Consider the following 22154-nt stretch of genomic DNA (forward strand, 5'->3'; position numbering starts at 1 on the left):
TGGGTGCCGGGCTGCCCGTGGCCGCCGGCGGTCCCCGCGGGCTCGTATGTGCGTGCTCGAAACGCTTACAGGCGTCAAGTGCTGTTGGGAAGTTTGGATATTTTTTTATTGTTGTTATGCATTTATTATGGGTGTTATGGACATTTATTTAAAGAACTGAGAAAAAAATCGTATATTCTAAATCGAAAGGCAGCTGTGATGTCTTTTTTAGGTGTTTGGGAAGAAACTGGGGAGAAGAAATGTGTATTTCTGTATGAGCAGCTGTATTTGGGGTGCTCTGAATCCCTAGAGGTGGGCTTTAGGAAGGGAGGAAATGTTACCTCTCCTTAGAGTATTTCTCACAGCGTTTATGGGTTGTGCGCTGGTACGTTTTAACACAGTCTGCTCCAAAACCAGTTTTCTGCACACCGAACTGGGTACCTGTTATATGTGTAATTACTATATCTGTGGTTTTCTGTAGTAAATGTGGGTATAATTTCTTACAGCTTGTCTGAATTTTCTGAAGCTCTGCAAAGTCAAGTACTACAACTATTGCCTTATTTATAATGTACAGGTGAGTATTCTCAATTCCTTTTTTTTTTTCCTTTTGGTTGGTTTAAATTCACAGACATGAAAGCAATGTCTTATGCATTCTGCTTTGTAACAGAGGGGTTTTATTATACAAACGGGAGACCCCATGGGAACTGGCCGTGGAGGGGAATCCATATTTTGGTAAGTAAAACTTTTGTGCTACTTAATCAACAGAGATGTTGTCTAGGATTAACCCAGTTAGATTGTGTTCAGCTCTCTTGGGGCAGAATTACTGATGGGAAGTAAAGATGTTGATGCATGAACTTCTTTGGTTGTCATACCTAAATACCTTTTTAATATCTACGCTGCCTTTGGCGATTCAGATTTTTCTTTTTTCTGGACAGTATTCTATCTCTGACCTTAGAAGCGAAGTTATGACTAACAAGTTGTATGTAAATTTCTGTTTATTTAAAAGTTGGCAAGTAACGATAGGTTTGGTTTTGTAAGAGAAGTATCCTAGGTGCTCTGCAGAAGGCAAAATCATTAGCAGTTTGATACTACTTTTATTTTTGTAACAAAATGTATTTAAGGAGGGGAATATAGAGGCTATACTTTATTTCCCCTGTATATAAGAATGTAATCCCATTGCTCTCAAAATTGACTTGAGTTTGTTTTAGTTGTGTTGAATGTAAGGAAATCACTTTTCTTCCCTGTTTAAGATGTTTCCAGTGGTCACGCTCACAAAAGCTGAAGAAACCATTCAAACAGCTAGGATGGAAGTACACATTCTATATGAGTGCTTTGAAATTGTTATTAAAAGAAGAATTAAAATTGCAAAGCAGAACTAAACCTGGAGTGCTGGGGAACACGGCATACAGAGATAAAACAGCTCAGTTTGAACAGAGGCAGTGTTGGTAGACCAATATATTGGCTTTTCCAAGTCTGGTCTGTCAGAGCCTCTTAAATAGAAAACTTGGAAAACCTGGATACATGGATCACCACTCTGGTGATCCTGGAAGCAGTATAATTGTGCTAAGCAGGTGCAAGTCTAGGTAGGTAAACATGCCAGACCTGGGATGTCTCTGCAGATGGGTAGATCAAGTTTATTTTGATATTCTGCTCTTTTTTTAAGTTTTCTGAGGCTCTTTGGTATGGCAGAAATATAGTGTGTTGACAGAGTGGCAGATGGAGAATGGCAGTTTGTGTTTTCTACCTGTTCATCACTGCTGAAGTTGATGAAGTTGGAGTTTCTGTTCTTGCTGCCCAGGAAGCTGATGCAGGCAAAGCTTAATTTGAATCCTCCCTTCATAGAGGCTTACACCTGCTTAGCAAAATGAGTTCGAACAGAACACTGTCTTTAAATTTGGGCAAATGTGTGTATTGACCATGCCTCTGTCAGTTATGGAGTTAGACAAAATGAGTGGTATCAGGGTTAGACTTGAAAATGAAGAAGAATTTAACAATCTGCCATATCCTGTGTATCTCAAATTACTGTATGCAGTCCTATCTGAACTAAGTTTACACATAGATTTAGTGGCTCCCCATTTATCTTGGAAGATACATTTGTGACATAAATTACTACATTTTTAAAGTGTGGATTTATTTATTTTTATGGAACTTACTTAGCAAAATACGTATTTGCTTCATGCCTTAGAAGAACATTATATACTGTATATCACTACACCTCCCCACCTCCCAAAGGCGCTACGAAATGCCTCAGAGAAAAATCTGTTGTTCCCTGCAGTATGAAGTGAATAAGTATACAGGTCCATAAAAGTGTGCATGGATGCAATGTCAATTCTGGTTTTATTTGAATGCCAGTGTAAAAAATTTTTAAGATGTTTTATTTACTGTTTCACAGCATTCGTTTATCTTGCTTTTTAAAATTCCTTTGCCTTGTAACGCATTTGTTATATATATATATATGTTTTCAGTCAACTCTACGGTGATCAAGCTAGATTTTTTGAGGCAGAAAAAGTGCCGAGAATTAAGCACAAGAAAAAGGGAACCGTGTCAATGGTGAACAATGGCAATGATCAGCATGGATCACAGGTCAGCATACAGTGTTGGAAAACCTTGGTACACGTCTAAATAGCTAAAATCAAAGTTCCTTCACTTTACAAAAGAGACAATGACAGTGGCATCTCAATACAATCATGCTGTAATATGGTCAAAAGGCATGTAAAAAACCAGCCATAGGTAAGTATTTTGCATAGTATCCCAGGTGCCAATGGGTAATTTGATTACAGACACGAAAGAGATCAAAATGCTTGGATTCGTATCCTGTCCTAGATTAACTTCATAAAATTTATTTGTTAGAATTCAGTCTTCTATTTTTTTTCCTTTCTTTATTAATTTCTGTGTTCTTGATGTGATTTTACGAATTTATAGAACAGGCAGGAAAAAATCCTGTAGTTAAATGGAAAAGGAAGGAACCTGGGTTTTAAAATAGCCTTAAAACTTTCTGGTTATAACTTCATGTTTGTTTGGAAACTGAAGTCATACCACAGTTTCCTCTGTATGGCTACATAAAAGCATGCATTAATAATACAATGTAAGTTTACAGTTTTATCCCAGTGCTGTTATAAAACAGTTTTTGAAAGTGTTGTTTTTCCCTTTGCTGTTCCCTGTTTGCGTGCACAAAGTTTTTGCTGTAGGTATATTTAAAGCTCTAATCTCATAGAATGTTATTGTTTCTAAATTATTATTTTAGATGCATTGTCACTTTTATATATTAAAATACCTCACTTGTAATAGCCATATGTTTTAATTTTAAAAAGAGGGGTTTTTAAATAATTTAAGAGGAATTTAAAAAACCCTATGGTTTTATTCCAGCTAGAGCTTTTAATATATGGAGTTAATTTTGCTGCTTCCCTGCATTGTATGTATAAACTTGTTTATTTGGGTGTGGGGGGGTTTAGGAGGAAGAGATGATGTTTATATTTACATTGAAGAATGCAGCCTGCTAGCATGTACACAGGCTTACAGGAATGAATGCAGTTCCCAGGAATGTTACTGCAGCATTTTCCTTGGGAAAGAAAAATTCCAGTGAGGAATTACATGGAGTTGGCTTACAAATATAATGTAGCTTAGTGTAATTTATACCAAATACAGGTAGAGAAGGAATGAGATGTTACCAGTCAGATTGTAAAGAATGGATGTAGTGGTTGTGTTCTGTTATTTGTGCATATCTGCTTATTCCTCCTTTGTTCATTAGCAAGTGTCCTCTGTCTTCAATTTGTTACCGAGTGTTCAGTTGGGATCAATTTTCATAGCTTCAGTTTTGCCCTAAAAGCGAAACACCTTGTTTACATTAGGATACATTTCAGTGCCAGTTCAAGCTGATCTAAGTCAATGCTGCTGTGTTCTAGTTCTCCTCTTAATGCTACTGCATCCTATTTTTTTGGGAGAGAAGGGTTTGTGGTACAAGGGAAGGAAGGAAGTAAGTCTGGATAGAAGCAGGTGAAGGTAGAACTACAGAAGCTTTTGCCAAAATTGTGAAAATGCACCCACTGAATGCGGTTGTTTGAACAGGTGATTTGAGCTCAGCTCCCTGCTGCCCACAGGGGTAGCCTTGCTCCTTCTGTCCTCTCCCTTTCATCAGCTGTGATGCATGTACGTCCTTTGCTGATCTTGCTCAACAGACCTACCTGGCAGACAATTATCTGCTCTTCCTTTACCATTCTGGTTTTCTGCCAGCTTACTGAGTCATACCAACTCACAGAAGGGTCCAGTGAGCCAGAGCTGTGAGCTTGTGCAGAGGGAGACTTGTATCAGGTAGCGGCTGTGAGCTGTAGGTTAGCTCATCACGTTCTCTGAGCTGACGGAAGATGACTCATCTGCTCCTGCAGCAGTCAGGAAGAGGTTTTTGGGGTTTTATCCCCACTGATTTCAGTGAGAGTTGTACCTCTCCCAAGGTAAAACTCAAGCACTGAATTTTTCTATTTACTGTTACTGGGTTGTATCTTCTTTTCTAGTTCCTTATTACTACGGGGGAAAACCTGGATTATCTGGATGGCGTGCATACAGTATTTGGAGAAGTGACAGAAGGCATGGATGTACTGAAGACAATTAACGAAACCTTTGTAGATAAGGATTTTATCCCATATCAAGATATCAGGTGTGACTGCTTTTAACTTCCCTTTTTGAGGAATACATTACAATTAAACACATTTAATCTTTTTTTTTTTTTTGGAACTAGATTAATACAGTGATGTCAGGTGATACGTACATGGTATCTTAAATGCTCTTCTAGTCCAGCATTATTGGTAAAATAAGCAGGTACTAAAATAAATACCTATGGAAGAAAATACCCAGCTGTGTTGCCTTTACAGAAGCATTAGTACTAGTATTTACAAGCATACAGTATGTTTGGCAGTTTGGGATATAACTGAGACTCAGTGGGGCTGGTTTCCTGTTACTTGGGTAAAGAGTTTTATTTGCATGTGACTGATGCTGGTCTCAATTTTGTTTTCTATAAGGATAAATCATACAGTAATTTTAGATGACCCATTTGACGATCCACCTGGCCTGTCTATTCCTGATCGCTCACCAGAACCTACCAAGGAACAGCTAGATGTGAGTGTTTGATAGCTTCTTGGGGGAAAAGTTGGAAGAAATAACTAAACAAACTTATCCCTATTAGTGGCCAGCACAGACTTGGTCAAAATAAGAATTCTGTGTTTAAGATTTTGTCTGTCAAATCTATATCCTAAAAGAACTACACATTTTTAGCGTAGGAGGATAAGAGATGCTCTTCTACTACGCCAGCTTGAGTTCTGATGTGTCAAATGCTTGTTATCTGGGGCTATTGCTGTGTTTAATCAAATGCAATTGCTTAATCTTCCAAGAAAAGGATAAAAGGGTCACTTGGGTGCTCTCCCTTGTGACTGTGGTGGGGTTAGGTTGGAAAGCCATATTTTAGATTTTTAATTACAGTGTAGTTAAACAGAACATTCAGAATATTTGCCTTCAGCATTACTGGGTTTTTGTATGCTCTGGTAGAAGAGAGAATATAACTAACATTTAATATTAAAGTGCTTACTGCTGTTTTGCTTCTAAATGTGAAATAGTCTGTGTTTCGGTGGAAGTAGTCTTGGTCATTCCTTGCGTTATATCTGCAAGCATACATACTGTTGTGTATTTGATCAAACAGAAGGAATTTGCTAAAAATATAATGGTAATTATTCATAACTTAGAGCGTGCAGTTATGGAAGTTGCTATGTGAGATTATCTCCTTGTATGGAAATAGTTGTTTCAAGCAATTAATAAATTGGCTAGAGAGAATATTGTTTAAGTTTAATAGATATTGGAAGATTGGAATTAAGCTTTCATAGTAAGTCTGCACTGTGGTTAATCTCTGATGTACCTTCAGATATGCTAAACAGTATAAGGAGTTTAATAGCTTACTGCCAATTGCGTAGAGATTTGAAAGCTTATACTTGGTTTTCTTCCCCCATAGCCTGTCTGAAGATGCACCTTTTGGTGTAGAAATGTCTGTAAGAAGGGCAGCATTCTAGAGATTCTGATGAGGAGAAAAAATTAAACCTCAAATCCTGCCTAGGTGTAGATGTGTAAAATAAAATTCTTGTTGTGATATACTATATTTAATGTTTGAATCTTATTAGATACCACAGATATTTGCAGTGTTCCTTATCTTCATTTCTCAGAGGAGCTATCTAGATTAGAAGTGAGTTGACAACTTGTGGTGAGATGTTGAGTATGAGATGAGAGTGTAAAAGAATTTAGAATATCTAACTGAATATGGTTCAAACTGGGCCTGAAAGTTCATACATAGTTCATAGTGCCTGAAACAACAAAGATTAAAAAAAGGCAGTAGATGTTATCCAAGTGGGAAGAACAGAATGAAAGCCCAATTCTGCGGATAACATCTACTGCCTTTTTTTAATCTAAGTGGGAAGAACAGAATGAAAGCCCAATTCTGCAGACATACAGTGCTTAAGCATTTTTCAAGTCTTGGGGGGCAAGAGGGGAGGTTGTCCAAGTAATATTTGGGAAGTGAGAAAGAATTTTTGGCCGTGGCTTGGTAATAAATAGCTTTTTCCTTCATTTTTCAGAGTGGCAGAATAGGAGCAGATGAAGAAATTGATGACTTGAAAGGACGGTCTGCAGATGAAATAGAAGAAGTTCATGCAGAAAAAGAGGCAAAAACTCGGGCCATTCTTCTGGAAATGGTGAACATCTTTCTGTATTTACCTTTTAGATGTTGTTCCTATGTGTGTGCGTGTTATATTAAGCCTAGGAGGATATGTGCTATTCGTCTTGAAATTGCTCATCTGATGATGATGTCATGGCTTAAGAGTCTGTGCTATTAAATGTCTGTGGTACAATGAAAAGGATTGAACGTGAGCACTGGAGGCGGTTTTCTGAGAAGTCAGGATTAAAAGTGGACCAGTGGAGGCTTTATAAAAACTTGCTAGAAATGGATCCAATTTAAAAAGCATAACATACGTAATATGCTGCTGAATATCTTTAGTCCTGGAAAAGGTTTAGCATGTGTGGGAGAGAGCTGAGCTAATTTGAGATAATCTCTTCCCAGTGCATTGAGATTGCATTATTCATATATGAAATGGTTGTCTTCCTTCTGTGGCATTAGTTGAATTTAATGCTGGTTAACTTTATGTTCTTCCTTCTTAAATATAATGTTTGGTAACTGCTGGCAGTTGTAAACTCCACATAGTAACAAAAATTGTAAATAGGCTTCAAAGTATTTTGGTTTTTTTGGTTGCTGTGTTTTGTTGGTGTGGTTTTTTTGTTTTGTTTTTTTTTAAATAGAAAAGCACATACACTGTTGAAGGATGGGTGAATCCATCACACTTCTTTACAGCTACCAAATTCAAACTTAGGGTGAATAGTTTGCAGCAGAGACTAATACCGAGGTCAGCCTAGATGTGGCCACAGTGTTGCAGAAGATCTGCAGGTGTGGGCTCTTGTTTGCAGCAGCAGTGGGGCTAATGACCTGTTTTCTAAATAAAGTTAAGATTAGCTAAAAAAAGGCAAGTGGGGTATGTGAGCCAAATGCAGTACTTTTCCAGGAGTATTGCTGGGTAGTATGCAATAGAGAGCTATGTTATATAAGCTGAAGAGATGCAAACCTCAGTGGCCTGCTAGTTTTACTGATCTGAAAAACCCCAAATTGATTCTGTTGTTCTTTTGTCAAAACGGTAAATCCCTCTGAGCGTGTTGTGCTTAAACTCCTTTTGTGTTCTCTTTTGTGGAATCTGCTTCTTACTTGTATTATTTTGCTTGTTTCTGCTATCAAACTAATATGCATTACCTTTTTATTAGCATATTAAGTAAAAGCTGGAGATAAATTGTTTAAATATCACTATTTTTCTGTTCGGTTTTTAAAAAGAAGTGCTACAATTCAACAGGAGGTGGTGTGTGTATCTGCATTTTCCTCTAACTTGATTTGCTCGTTGGAGGATGGGAATTTTGATCAAAGGTTGCAAACATTAAAGTTGTGTGTGCTGTAAGCAAGTGGCGTTTCTTAGTAAGCATGAATGTCTTCTCCCTTCTGCCTATCTGAACAAAGTTGTGTAACTGTAACTTCTCATCCTTATCTTTAAATTTAAGCTTACCCTAACTGTTGCTAGATTTCAAGGAAAGGCGAGTTTATCTCGGGTACAGACAGAGGCTAAGGAATGGATCCAGTCCATTTTTTTATAACAGGGTGGCTCTAAAAGTATGTTTTCACCTTTTAGAACTGCGTATTTGTTACGTTATGAACAGGGAAAGGAAGATAGAAAGTATTTGTGACTCTTCATGAAGTCCCAGTGGTGGAATTGCGAATAGATAATAGTTTTTAGGTGCTATGGAAAACACTTATTTGGTGACATTGAGTACGAAAAATATTTTATTAATTTTTGATTTCATGATAGGAACGTGTCTGAGATCATCCAAAAGATGCGTTGCCAGTGTGCTTGTGGCAATAAAATGTAGAGAGCTTTAGGCAGAAGTGATGAAAGTATTTTTCTGTATTCCACAGGTGGGAGACTTACCAGATGCAGAGGTCAAGCCACCAGAAAACGTGCTGTTTGTTTGTAAACTGAATCCTGTGACCACAGATGAAGACCTAGAGATAATATTTTCACGATTCGGTCCCATTAAAAGGTAATTATTGTAAACCAAAAAAGAAAACGTTCTTTGAAACTGAACTTGATTCCCACCAGTCTCCTTAGGTTTGGCTGTTAAGTAGTATTCTGGCGTCTCTAGAGATTTATCCTGTGCCTGCATGTATTTGGATACAGACCACAGCAGCAGTGATACAAAGTCAGATCTAGGTAGATTGAGTATCCTGTCCCAACAGTGGTTTTAAGTGAAAGCTTAGGGAAATGTACGAACAAGGAAAGCATATGATATTCTCCCCAGCCCCCTGTCCTCTCCTTCCTTTCAGCAGTTTTCTCAGGTGCTATGTGAGCTACATACAGTCTCTGGGTTTTTCTTTTCCGTGGGAATATGCATGGTTTTGAGATAAAGCGACAAATGTTTCTGGCATCCAATATACTCCTTTTTAAGGTGTTCCTTGTGCTTGCTGCCTTTTTCAGTTTTGAACTTGGCTTCTAGTTTCAGCTGATTCCTCCTAGTACTGATATCAAAAGACATGATGGGTAGTGAAACCTACTTCCCTACGCCTCTCTATCCTATACCCTAAAGTTATCTTCTTTTCTTGCGAAGAGTTCTAGCTTACATACTCATGGCTTGTAGAGGAATTTTCCTTACCTAGTTTCCCTTTTCTCAAGCTTTTTCTGTTCTTTTGTTTTCATCTCAAGATGAGAGGACCAGAACTGCACACGGTATTAAAGAAACTACAGATTTACAGTGGCACAGTGGTATTTTCTGCTTTGCTCTTAACTCCTTTTCTAGTTAATGCTAAAGTTTTGGTTTTTTTTTTTTAATTTTGGTTCTTTTTTTTACAATGCACATTTAGGATTCCCCCCATTCTCATCTTGTTGCATTTATCTACGTTGAACGTCATTCGCTATCTTGTTGTTTAGCTGGTCTCCTAAGAACTTTCTGCAGCTTTTTGAGTCTTTATTTTTGCCACATTTAACAATTTAGTATCATCAAACTCCACTGGTGACCTCTTTACTTTCTCAGTGAAAAATGACTGTTTACTCTTACATGGTTTTTCTCATGTTTATCAATGCAAAGATGTTTCTTATGCCATTGCTTCTTAGTTTCCCCAAAAGCCTTTGGTGCAGGAGTTTATTAGAATTCCCAGAGGGATTTCAAAAGACTGCATCAAATAGATGATCATCATGCATAAGCATGTTGACTCTTTCAGAGAACTTCAGTTAGGTTTATTCAGATGGTCCTGAGCGTGTCCTGTTTATTCAGACGCATGCTAACTCTGTTCTGCGTTGAGTTTCTACCAGTTTGTGCAGTACTGGCATACAGGCCTGCAGACACCCAGATCCTTCCCTAGCCTGTGTGTGTGAGTGAAATTGGCATTGTGTTTCCCACTCTTACAACTCCAGCTTGATTCCTGGATGTCTTAGGGACAAATCCTGATTTTTCACTTCCTCAGTGCACATGGGGGAGGTCTGACCTTATTAAATCTCACCTTAATACCACATTTCCTGCCCTTGTTGCCTGTCTGACCTTCTTTAACATCAGAATTCTCATGTCGTATACAAGAGTTTGGTAATGCTGATGCAATACTTAAGGCTTCTTATTTTTGCCCAGTGAACTGCCTGATAAGAAGATGTTTGCTAAAGAGGTGCTTGCTAAGAAGAGAATCTTTGTGATGTGTGTTTAAACTTCCTTAAAATGACTGAGAAAACAGAATGTGAAATTTCTTGTCTTGCATTAGTGAAATGCAAAAAGTCAGTAACAAACAGTAGTGTTGGAAAACAGGTTTTGTTTCATTAATCAGAAATTTATCCCTAGTTGTAGTCATGTGTAATAATTACTCAAGTAATGCCACATGCGTTTTTTTCTGTGCAGACACCCCCACATCAGTAGGGATCTTAGAATCAAGTGTTATCGTACCTCCAAGGTTGTTTTTGTTTTGTTTGTTTGCTTGTTTTTAACTGTTACTCTCCCTTTGAAGTAGTGCTTGCCTATCCTACGTGTTTTGCTCCGACAGCACTGACCATTTCATATCAATTTTTCAGCTGTGAAGTGATTCGAGACTGGAAGACTGGTGAATCTCTTTGTTACGCTTTCATTGAGTTTGAAAAGGTATGTTATTAAGGTATACTGTATGCAGATTCTGCTTACAAAAATTCATTTTTGGCATACTACCATTGAGGAAAAACAGTGAAATCTTCAAGTGTGGGGTAGCTAATATTTTCTCTTACTGGTTTAGTTATTAGAAGTTGTAGGTCCTGAATGAGGCAAGTGTTTTAAGTCTTTATTCAACCAACCAATACAATTATGTTCTGAGGTTGTCTTGAAACCAGTGGGAGGAGAGCGGGTCCCTTTTTTCCCACCAGAGCACATTAGGACTTTGAAGATTTAAAGAAGGAATAAAAGGAGGTGTGCTGCGTAAAGAGAGGGGGGGTATATGAAAGAAGGTAGATCATTGTGTATAGTAGTATCCTATACTGGGCTCGTAAATGATGCTGCTCTTGCTGTGAGATTTGATAGTAAAAGTTCTCTTGATGGTGCATAGTTTTCTTGTTTGTGTCTGCTAATCTCTCTAATCTGTGAGGAAAACTGAAAAACACTGGGAAAGTGTTCTTACTTTTCTTTAGCCTACTTATGTACTTAAAATGGAGCTTTTATTAGTTGTTGTCCTTTTTCCCCTTGTTTTTCTGAATGTACTACATCTGCCAAACGCGTAGCTGGATTGGTGAATTTTTTAAAAAGTGAAATGAACTGAAGAAATGGAATTTGAAATGTTTACATTCGGACAAAGCGTAACTGTTTCTTTTGAAATGGCACAATGCAAGAAGTGCTGTGCTCTATGCAATTTTGGAAAAAATGTATGCCATTAAGCAGTTGAATTTGTGTTTGAGCTCTTCGATGAATATGCCTATGAAATAATTATGACTCAAAATTTTCTGGAAACATTAATATCAGGAGGAAGACTGTGAGAAAGCCTACTTCAAAATGGACAATGTGCTGATAGATGACAGACGGATACATGTAGATTTTAGCCAGTCCGTTGCAAAGATTAAGTGGAAGGGAAAAGGTAGGTACACTCACGATTATTTGACCTTCATAAGTTAATAAAGCATGACTTCAAAACTGTTAAGTATTATATAAAGAGGAGCAATTGTTATGAGCATAAATCATCTTATCTTTAGGACTATAAATTTTCCTGGTACTGTGGTAAATAGAATAACACAGCTGCTAGCTCTTCTATTCACTTGTTCTGTATGAAAGAGTAGAAGGGTTTACTACTGTTATATTAATATTACATTGCCATGGATTGCCTTCTTATCAGATGTAGTTTTGCCTGTAAATAACTTGTTCCCCTCAAGCTTTAAAAGTGATGGGTTTTGATGTTACTTATTAGCAAAATAATATGGCAGTACATTGTTACTTTCTAGTTTCTCTTCTTTATTCACTGTACGACAGTTGGGTGTATACAAGAAAAAGTCAATATTCAGGCCAGGGATTTCCCCTCTTCACCTCCTGTAAGTCAAGCATATTGCATAGCAGGCTGTATGTTATAAAACCCAATTTGGGATGTTTGAGGATGTTTTGGTGGGGGAAAAAGATGGTGGGAGAGGTGGATGCAGTGGTTATTTGGTTGTTGGGCGTGTGAGGAAAACTCTGGGCTTGGAGAGGTACGTTGCAGTGGTGCTGTTCTTGTGTGTTCACCTAAAAATGCAGTCAGCCCTCAGTTGTTTGCATACGATTTCTCCAGGTTGGGGACTAGTCACAGACACTGAGGTCCTTGAACTTGTCCTGTACGGAACAGAGATGACTTTGCAATCTACACCATGTTCTGCAGTGTGTCCAGTACTAACTGACTACATGGAAAACTTTTCTTTATCTGGGTATCTTAGGTCTAAATTGTCCTAAATATTGGAAAGCTAACTATATTGTCATCTTATTGTGCTTTTATGGTACCCAAAAAATGAGCTAGGGGAAGTATGGTCATTCCACCTTCAATAACTATTTCTGACCTTCTGTTAATATTGCAGTTTTAAGTATGGCCGTGAGATGGCAGCACGTTGCTGTAGAATAGTTTATTAATTTGTGAGCTGGATTTCACTACCTTCAAGTGAATAGATGGAAAATGAAATCTGTCATGCACCTCTTTAAATCAAGACATGACAATTTTTTTATAGTTTTTCATTTGGATTCCTAAGCTGTAGCTTTCTTGGAGGTTTCCCTTTGTGCAGCCCAGAGCAGAAAGTAATTTAATAATGAGAATAATCTGTAGGCTTTCATGGTAACAGAATTTTAAGTAGTGTGACATAGGACCTGTAATCAAAGTGGGACTAGTTGCTAAATACTACTCTGTGATCCTGTTCATGCATTGTCTCCACTGGACATGAGTGAGGAGAGAGCCATATGTTGTTTAATGGGATCTCCAAGCAAGAGGACAGAAAATCACAACTTTTCCTACTCTCTTCTACTCTGTTACCCAGATGTCAGTGTTGTTTCTGGAACTGTATCCTGCTATGAATCTGTATGGTTATGACAAACCCAGAAATTCATAAGTAGAACTTAGTGATAGGTGAGGATCTTGGTTGTTTTTTTAGTTAGAGTGAATTGAATATATTTTTCTGTGGACAGGTGGGCGGTATACCAAGGACGATTTCAAAGAGTACGAAAAGGAACGTGAGAAACCTTCAAAACTTGCTCTGAAAGAGAAGGTAAAACCAAAGCAGGAGTATCCTTTTTTTGATCAGAGGTATTTTTTGCACTAAGTACAGTTTATGAAAACAGCCTGGAAAAGGCTTCTTATTCTTAAAGCTTGCCAAATGGGTGTTCTGCTGCTGCTTCATATAACCATTTGGTGTTTGAGATGGGACTAAACATTTTGTGTTTTTCATTTGATGACTTCAATGAATTTAGTCAAATCAGAATGTGCTGTTTCACTTCCATGTTGTGTGCAGGTGAATAATGTTACCAGTCCAGAGCCCTGGAATGACATGTGGCATAACAGAATTCTAAGTAGTCTCACAAGGGACACGCTGCATCCAAAATGAGACCACGGTAGTAGCTAAATCATTGCTCTGCAATTCTGCTTTGCTTGTGGTGAGCATGAGAGAAGAGAAGACCATAGCTGGTTCAGATATCTACAGGTAGAAAAGAAAGGGGAATTGGGACCTGGCTGTACTGCCTGACAGGACAGAATTCAGTCATTTTAGCACAGCTGATTTCTTAAATGTGTACGATCCTGTTCTGACTGGAATACATAGTAAGTCTTGGTAAACCCTGGTCTGATAAACAGGGGTTTGTTTGCTTCGTGAGCTTTTATGTTCTGCTATTTATTTCTATGAAGTAACAGATCTGTCCTTAACCAACACCATCAGTGTCAAGTATGACCTTGTGCTGGATGAGGATATAGAAGAGTCTCAAACAAGTCAGTCACACTTGGCTAAAAAACAAAAGAAGAAAAAGCACCACCACTCTGAAGATGAAGAGGATGACAAGAGGACCAAAAAATCTAAGGTACTAACCTCTTTGTGCATTAGCTTTGTACCCGTTTATTGTTCTTCTAATAAGAGAAGCCAGGAAAAAAAAAAGTCTGATACTGAACTGAGGTCATGGTGTGCAAAGTCCCATAAAATACAGCAGTTGTAAATGTACAGAAGGCTGATGTTAGTATCTGATTATGAAATAGGCCTTCCAGATTTTCCTGGACTTCTGAAGCTTGGCATGTCTGAATGGCTTTTTGCCAAAACATCCTGAAGAGGCAATGTAGCCTCTCTTGAAGTAGGAGACATTCAGCACTTTGAACCTGTGGTTCACATATTCCCAGTCATAAACTAGTAGTTAATCATATTTCTTGAAGGCAAACTATTTCTCATTTTCTTGCCAGACCAGCATGTGTTGGCTTTTTACCTTATGGAATCAAAACCACAGTCTCTCTGCATTATCTTTTTTATTTTTCCTTAATTGTTTTGGAAGTGTTTTTGTAAAATCTGTATGCTGGTTTACTTGCATCTATATTGTGCAAGCGTACAGTGCAGTAAGACTTGGGACTGTGGAGGAGATCATCAGAAGACACTAGTTCTGTCATTGCTTAGTTCCACTGCAGCCTGTCAGGTCAGCATTCTCACGTTTCTGGGAACTTAGGGTTGTCAAGATGTTGATGTTTCATGGAAACAATGTCTGCAACGATGAAGTTGAGGGTTAACCACTGTTGAAGTGTGAGTGTTAGGGAGAATTGAGCTAAGCTGAAAAAAACCCCCCATGACCCAGTATTTTAACAATGCAAAGCTTTATGAGTGAGAGCAAAGCTGTCTTCTAGCAACTTTCAGAAAGTGATAAGGTTCTAGCCACAGTAAATAAAGCCATTGTCCTGGCATAAGTTTTGAGTGCTGCTTTAATTTCTGTGTACAGAGAGCATTATTCAGTTGTTCCATTGCATTGCTTCTTGCTGTGATGCTAAAAATATTTTTGCTCATGAACAGTAGCAATTTTTTTTCAGTGCCACCAATAAGCCTTATTGCTCATTTTGTGGTACAAGTCTTTTTGTCACTGTTTGTGTACTAAGTCAGTTGGGATCCTTTGGGTGGAGGGGAGGGACGTGTTCAGATAATGAAAAGTCTCATTTGGAGCACATATATACAAGAGGGCTGAACTAGTGTTGGTTTAGAAATCCTCCTATTTTTTTGGCTGATTGGACATGTTGCTTTAACATTCTTGAAAAAGATGTTTCTGGAAGTAGTCTTTGTCCTTGGTGGTTCAGAAATCGCACACATGGAATGTGTGGAACTGTCTGATCATGCGTTATTAGCAGAGAACACTAAAATCATTCTGATGTCTCCACCCCTCCAGGTGGTACAAGTACTGGAAGCAATAGGCTGTTAACTTCTGTATGTTCTAATTGTTACAAGGGGACTGTGAAACGCGTTAGCAGTGGTTATCAAAGCAAAATGTGAGGATGGAGGGATTCCTGGTGCTCTTTCCAAGTTCTGAAAAGTAGTATTTTCTAGTGCTTGACTCTGATCTCTTCTGTGTCTCTGTGTCTCTTTTTGTGATCAGTCACCTGCTCCGCTTGTGATTTGTTCCTGTAGTCTACTGCTGCTGTATTCTGGTATCTTCTTTACCATTGTTTTCCTCTCTGTTGCTTACCTTTACCCATTTTGGTGTAAATAGCTTAGCCGCCTTATTCCCAAAAGCACAGGTGGAGGCTTACTTCTATTCTCTGATGGTAAGCAACATAGTTCCCTCTTGGAGCTGTGAAAATTAATTTATGGGAAGAATCTTTCTCTGTGTCTGTACTTAAATAGTCTTGTTAGTGTGTACTGTAGAGCATGTACATACTCATGTATGTACTCAGTGTGATTTGGAGATTCAGTAAGTGTCTTGGGCATGGCCTTTTCCAGATGAAATCTGCAGGCAAATAATGTTTAGCATATACAAAATATAGTTTTTGTTTGTTTGGGTTTTTCATTTTAGATTTATAATTTAGGCATAATCTGGGGAACTCGTACAAGAACAGGGGGATATGTGCTTGAGGCAGAGTGTATTCAGTGTGAATACCAAGACCACTGCAAAGCATGACAGTATGGAAACTTTTTTGATGAATGATAGCATTTTTAGTATAGGCAAACAAAGCATTTTCCCTTAATCCTATTTTGGAAATATTAGAATATGTTTGAGGTAAGAACTTTAAAACAAAACAACAGCAGACCTTCTACAGCTAATTGGCCAAAAACCACAATGGCCATGCTTCATACATAAACTTCCACCCTGAGCCCCTAGTGTGGCAGAGATTTTAATTAACAGAGAACAGGGGCTTATAATGGGAAGTTCTGGCACCTGAAACTGCAGTTCGTGCTACCAGCTCCAGCTATGACTGAAGGGGTTTTATTTTCCGAATAGTTTCCATGATGTTGAGTTGTTTTTCTGTTCTCTTGCTGTTTTTTTTTTTTTCTTTAGTGTATTTTGACTCATCGTTTTCTTAGTCTGACAGCCATTTCCTGAATCTTCAGCCTCTGTGTTGGTGTTTTAAGAATATATTTTTGAATCTCATGCTGTTTGACTTGATTCCAGAGGGTAGAAGAGGTAGGGTGTTGTGGCTTGCTTTTAGTAGGTAACAGGATGTGGGTCTGGAGCAGGAGGCTGCACTAGCACGTGGGTTTGTGAATAGGATTTGGTAGAGGTTTTTTTGAATACAGGTCATGCTTTTGCTTGAGATTATATTGTGACTGTGTTCCCTTTCCAGTTTTCTGTGTTTTTTGGTTCTTTGGTTTTAGGTTGTTGGGTTTTTTTTTTTGTTGTTGGTTTGTTTGGGTTTTTTTGATAACTGGATCAGTGGAGGAGTGTAGCCTATCTAGTGGATTTTTGTGAGACATAGGGGCTTCCTGACTTTCAGGTTTCTGTAGTGCATGGTTTTGGCAAAGATACTGATTTTTCTGGTTTTAATTTCCTGCTCTTACTGCTTATTGGACACTGTTCTCTTCATATTCAGGGTCAAGTTTGATAAAAAAATCTCCCTCCTGAAAAGGCTGTCTCTATTTTTTTTGCTCCTTTTAACCTCTAATTAATGGGCTTAATGTATGTAGAGGTGGCACATTTGTTCTGCTTTTGTGGTTATGGTATTTCTAGCTGATTTACCTGCAAGTGCAGTTTGGCAAGTTACTACTTTTGGCAAAGCCAGCCGTGAACTTCCAGAGAAGTGTCCTTTCCTGTTTTCATATTTCTTTCCTCATGTGTGTTCACAAACACAGTGCTGGATTAAGACTTGGGATGATCATCACTTACTCATTGACTGATAAGAGTCTGTGATCTTGGATTGAGAAATCTGGACTTCAGCAGTAAGAGAGAGCCTGTTTTTAAGCAGGAATCTTTTTCGTCCTCTTCCAGTGGGAAACCAACATGTTTCTGACTTGGATACGGCATAAAAGATTTGATTTCAAAATACCATTATTTTCAGTAACTTGGAGTGTTTAAAAATTGGACTTTTTTCTGTGCCAAAGATGTTAAAAAGACAAAAACTTCTGTAAGGGGAAATGTAACTGAATTTTCAGGGGAACTAAGTTGCAATTCATTCTATTAATTCAAATTACTAAAGTTTTTTCTCTACATTGTGATCCTGTTAGCTGTTGCTATGACCTTCTTGTGGCACTTTCAGAATTGCCCTGTACACCTATACCCTAAATGCTTCTGTGAAGGTCATTGTGCTTAGCTGGCTCCGTGCTCATAGGACTTTTTTCTATCCTTTTGGCAAGTTCCCCTTTTCTATGGCATTCAACGTAGGCTATTTGTCTTCACTTTCAAGTCTTCAGTAACGCATTCCCTGCCCTGACTTGGCCAGTAGCCTGTCTCCAGTGTCAGCTTGGTAGATTTTTCGACTGAGTGCTGTCCTGCTTTTCTCCTGCCTCTCCTTGTGCTGGGAGGCAACTTCAGCAACAAACCAGCTAGAAGGCAGCAGCGCACCAAGCCCACCGTCTGTTTTTCTGGTCAACATTTTTGTCTTGTTCCTCTATACTCCACCACCAGTCTGTCCATCTTCCAATGTTTATTCAGGCCATGCCACAAGAGGCTTGAAGCCTGTCATCTTAGTCAAACAGATGGAGACCAAGGCTTTGGGGTATGAGAGTAATATGGCAGTGCATCATTCTGAAGGTGAAGGGACAAACCTCTTACAAGTAGCTGGAATCACCACTCCTTTTTGAGGGATTCAGATTTTAAAATCTGTACTCAAATAGAGTTTGACAGTAAAGACATGGAATAAGCATTTGGCCACCAGTGAGATTACTATACCCACCAGCAGCCGGAATTTTCTGTTATGTAGATAAAGGTCAAATCTGTGATTATTGCTGTGTGTGTTGGTCCAGGGGTTTCATGTTGCTTATTTGAACTCAAATATTTTAGCATTATCTACATAATTCTAAAGGTGGTGTTTGCTCTGGGAACCATCCTGATCACTCCCTTTCTGGATAAAAGCTTTGCTTTGAGTAGAGGGTTTTTTCACTATTCTTCTAAATAAATGAAGTTTGCTTGGTTTTGTACATGCAGTATAGGTTTTAGCCATACAATTATGAATGCTACTGTCACGAGTATGTATTTAGAAGAATTAAAACTGTATCTGAAATTAAGAAAGAAATACTCTGTAATTTAATGCAGACATTTTCCATAGTTCATAATGATCTGTGTTTAATAGTGGTGTTATTAAAATCCCATAAAATTATATCTGTCTACTAGAGCATATAGTGATACTAAACTTTCAAGTGGTCGTACCTTCAAAATGAAGTGCCAGCCACCTTCTTAATAGCAAGTTGTGTATGTATCTCTCTGCAGGATTCTGAAGCTCGTCTTCTATTTTGTATCACTGTGTATTTTAGTTGAATAATAAGATTAAAATAGTTTTTAGCAGCGCTTGAAAATGTTAGGAGTTCGCAGCTTGGTGTTGTGTATTAAGAAAATCTTTTGAGTTCCCTGAAATGAAATGGCAACTTTCTAAGTGATCTTTATCCTTTTACTTTTAAAATTGCTATGGTGCTGTGGCTTGTACAGGTGTTGGTGTCTCTACATAGTTGTTTTAAAATGTACTGTGCCGTGATCTTGTTAGTGTGACATTTCACAATCTGAGTAATTAAGCCATCTTCCCTTCATTCACTAATAAATTGTCTCAGTGGTTTCACGCTGTCTGCCTAGCGCAACAAGCGAAGCAGGTGTTCTGCTGACAGCAGTTCCTCCTTTGGTACGTACACCTCATTTCTCTCCAGAGCAGATCCATTCTGTGCACTGGGCCACTCAGTCAGCATTCTTGGTGACGATATGCAGAAAGCCAGAGAAATTCAAAATTTCCTCATTTTTGACTACCTGAACTTGATTTTTTTTTTTTTTTTTTTTAAAGAGTTTGTGTGCGTGCAGAAACACCATTACCATTTGTAGTACATACTGCTGGTCTCTCCTTTTTAGGTAATTTTAAATTAGATAGACTTACCTATTAGAATTTACGATGTCTGTGTATGAGTGTATGCTCATGTGTTTTCTGTTACGGGTCATACCCATCAGCCTGCAAAATACAACTAATTTTTCATTGCCTTGTTATTGTTTGACTGTACATTTAAAAGGACTGGATTCTCCGTGTTGCCTTTTCTTGTGGACTTCTAGCTTCAAGGAAGTGAAGCAGTTTGCATGCACGTGTGTGTGTGTGTAGTTTTGGTCTTTGTAATGGTGGTGTTCATTTTTTCTGAAGCCTAGAATTTAGGCCATTAAGGGTTATTACAGGCACATCTTAAGAAGTGCACTGCATCTTCATAGCACTGAAATGCCTGTGGGGCTTGATCCAGAACCTATAATCAAAATACTTCCATTGCTTAGATAAGAAGTCAAAATCCAAATCTAGCTTAGAAGCTTCTGTGGTGCTTATGAAAAGTTTGATAATATCCATCTGATTTGAATCCCTGATATAACCAGTGTTTGCCAAAGCTCTTTAGGAAATACAAGCGGCAGCATGCCTGGCAGCCATGCTTTTTTCCATAGATGATGACAGAAGCTGTAGACTTACCTTCTTTGTATAGTTACAGTGGGGTTTTTTTTATGTGTTATCTTTTCCAAATCATCATGGATGTGAATCTATTTCAGGTAGTACCAGCCTTCGCTAAGGAACCAACCATGCTTGCTTTTTGTATATTTTCCCCTTTTGTCTGTAATTGCATATCTACCCAATTTCTTTAACAGGATTCTGATCGAAAACATGAAGGAGAACGCTGTAGAGAAAAGATAAAGAGTGAGAAGAAAGACAGGCATCGGAGTCGCAGCCGATCTCAAGAGAGAGACTACACTTACAGCAAACAAAGAGACAAATACAAAGACGACTTCCGAATAAGAGACTGGGATAAAAAAGCAGACAGAAGCAGAAGTCCTAAGAAATCAAAAGATAAAGAGAGGTCCAAGTACAGATGAAGAACGAGGAAAAGAGAGGGCGGAACTAAAATATGTTTTCTTCCAGCGTTTCCAGCATTCTCTCAAATGGCTGTGCAGTTACTGGATAAAAGCAGTTGCCTTCTGTTGGCAGCTTGGCCTTACAATTCTGTGAATGCCCAGCGTATGACTGTTGCAGTAAGCCTTGATTCCAAAAAGGATGTTTCAATAAAGTATTTCACGTTAGTGAAATGGTTTGAGTCTCCAATAAAAAAATGTTGTCTAAAGGTTTTTGGAAACATAAGCATGCGCTAACAAGTGAATTGCCCTTCTCCACTGTGAAGAGATTTGCAGGACGTACCTCCTTTCTACACTTCACCTTTCAGCACTTTCAGGTGCTATGGTAATGAGCGTGATAGAAGACCTGGGGAGACAGAAATGTGCTGTGCGCACTGCTTCCAGAAAGTGGGCAGATACCATTTGTATGTGAATACTCAAAACTCTAGTTTCCTGCTGGTTGGCTTAGTCCTGTCAGCTCCGTTTGCTGGCAGCGCTGTGCAGCAGTGGTTAAAGGTGCTGAAGTATCGCCCTTGCGAGCAGCACAGCCATGGAAGTGCTGCACCACACTAAATCAATGGCACTTACTTACTTGCTCACTTATTTACACAGATAACTTGGCATTGTGGCACTGCTGAAAGATGCCTCTTGAAACTGAGATTCACTTGATTTCTGGCTTCTGTCGTGTCAGGGGGATCCAGCTGCTCTGATGTCAGGCAGGTTATGTTGGGTGGGTAAGAAAGAGGAAAATAGTCACTAGCAGAATTAGCAGAAAAACAGAATTTGTAACTTCCATTGTATTTGCCAAAGCCTAGGTAGGATTAATTTTCAGGTTTCATGGCAGAAGTAGGTCAGTTAATAACTCTTTGTCTACCAAGGAATGCAGGTGGTGTTATCAGAGCCTGGGTCCTAGTGAAAGTTGGGAGGCTCTTAAGTGTCTGGCTTGCTCTGATAAACAAGACCTCGCCATTTAAACAGTGTTTGCCAGTATGCATAAATTTTAAGAATGTCTGTGTCCTCCTCTTCACTCTCCAGAGGAGGAGAGATCTTGCATTTTTAGGCAGGGAAGGGAGACAAGGGGAATAGTATGTCTTTTCTTCCCTTCCATGGAATGTGTGATGGCTTGGAGGCAGTCTGCTTTTTTGAATAAATTTAACCTTTTTTCTTTTGCGATTGTGTTTTTTCTGTAATATTTGCTGTAGCGTCTGATTGTAATATGTAATAAGAGTTCATAGCTTGATACCCCTCCTTGGCATGTGATCTGCAGGACAAAGAATAAAACTCAAGGCAGCCAAGAAGAGTTGCTGTGAATTACTGTGCCCTGGAGGGCCAGTAGCTGTGCCTGGCTAGCGCTGTATGCAGAAACTAAACTGCTGATTAAGATGCTTCCGTGGGAAGGCTGGTACTAAAGGAACAAAAGCAGCTGTTTGCCCCATGGCAGAAAATTCTGACTGGGCCAGGCAGATGCCCAGAATGTCCAAACCCAAGCTGAGCAGGGGTAGTGAGGCTACTGTATAGAGGAATGCTCTTTCCAGTGGCATCTACCCTGTCTTTGGTTTATTAAAGTGTATTTGGCTAAGAAGTCGCCTCTTGCTGAATTTTTCTTTAAT

The 22154-nt window shown here is 38.7% G+C and overlaps 1 protein-coding gene across 3 annotated transcripts; it reads left to right on the plus strand.

Annotated features, from left to right (window-relative positions):
* Positions 1-6: 6 nt before the first annotated feature.
* On the plus strand, positions 7-20733 carry PPIL4 (peptidylprolyl isomerase like 4). 3 transcript variants are annotated; one of them, XM_009646956.2, is made up of 13 exons: positions 15-88; positions 486-553; positions 647-711; positions 2445-2562; positions 4488-4630; positions 4992-5088; positions 6588-6704; positions 8519-8643; positions 10650-10716; positions 11560-11671; positions 13231-13327; positions 13974-14112; positions 20305-20733. In XM_009646956.2, exons 3-13 carry the CDS (start codon positions 677-679, stop codon positions 20527-20529), a joined length of 1275 nt encoding a protein of 424 aa, XP_009645251.1. In that variant the 5' UTR covers positions 15-88; positions 486-553; positions 647-676; the 3' UTR covers positions 20530-20733. The 3 variants fall into 3 exon arrangements, with proteins under 3 accessions (XP_035758242.1, XP_009645251.1, XP_035758243.1); XM_035902349.1 differs by lacking the exon at positions 2445-2562 and having other exon boundaries at positions 7-553; XM_035902350.1 differs by lacking the exons at positions 15-88; positions 486-553; positions 647-711; positions 2445-2562 and adding an exon at positions 2584-2709.
* The last annotated feature ends 1421 nt before the right edge of the window (positions 20734-22154 follow it).

The sequence above is a fragment of the Egretta garzetta genome, unplaced genomic scaffold (assembly GCF_000687185.1).
Source record: "Egretta garzetta isolate BGI_Z169 unplaced genomic scaffold, ASM68718v1 scaffold139, whole genome shotgun sequence".
Classification (NCBI taxonomy): Eukaryota; Metazoa; Chordata; class Aves; order Pelecaniformes; family Ardeidae; genus Egretta; species Egretta garzetta.

Excerpts from the sequence above, each read along its gene's own strand:
- PPIL4 (XM_009646956.2), top strand. The coding sequence starts at position 677 with ATGGGAACTGGCCGTGGAGGGGAATCCATATTTTG. Across the intron at positions 712-2,444 it reads GGAGGGGAATCCATATTTTG|TCAACTCTACGGTGATCAAG; the intron begins GTAAGTAAAACT and ends ATATGTTTTCAG. Across the intron at positions 5,089-6,587 it reads CTACCAAGGAACAGCTAGAT|AGTGGCAGAATAGGAGCAGA; the intron begins GTGAGTGTTTGA and ends TTCATTTTTCAG.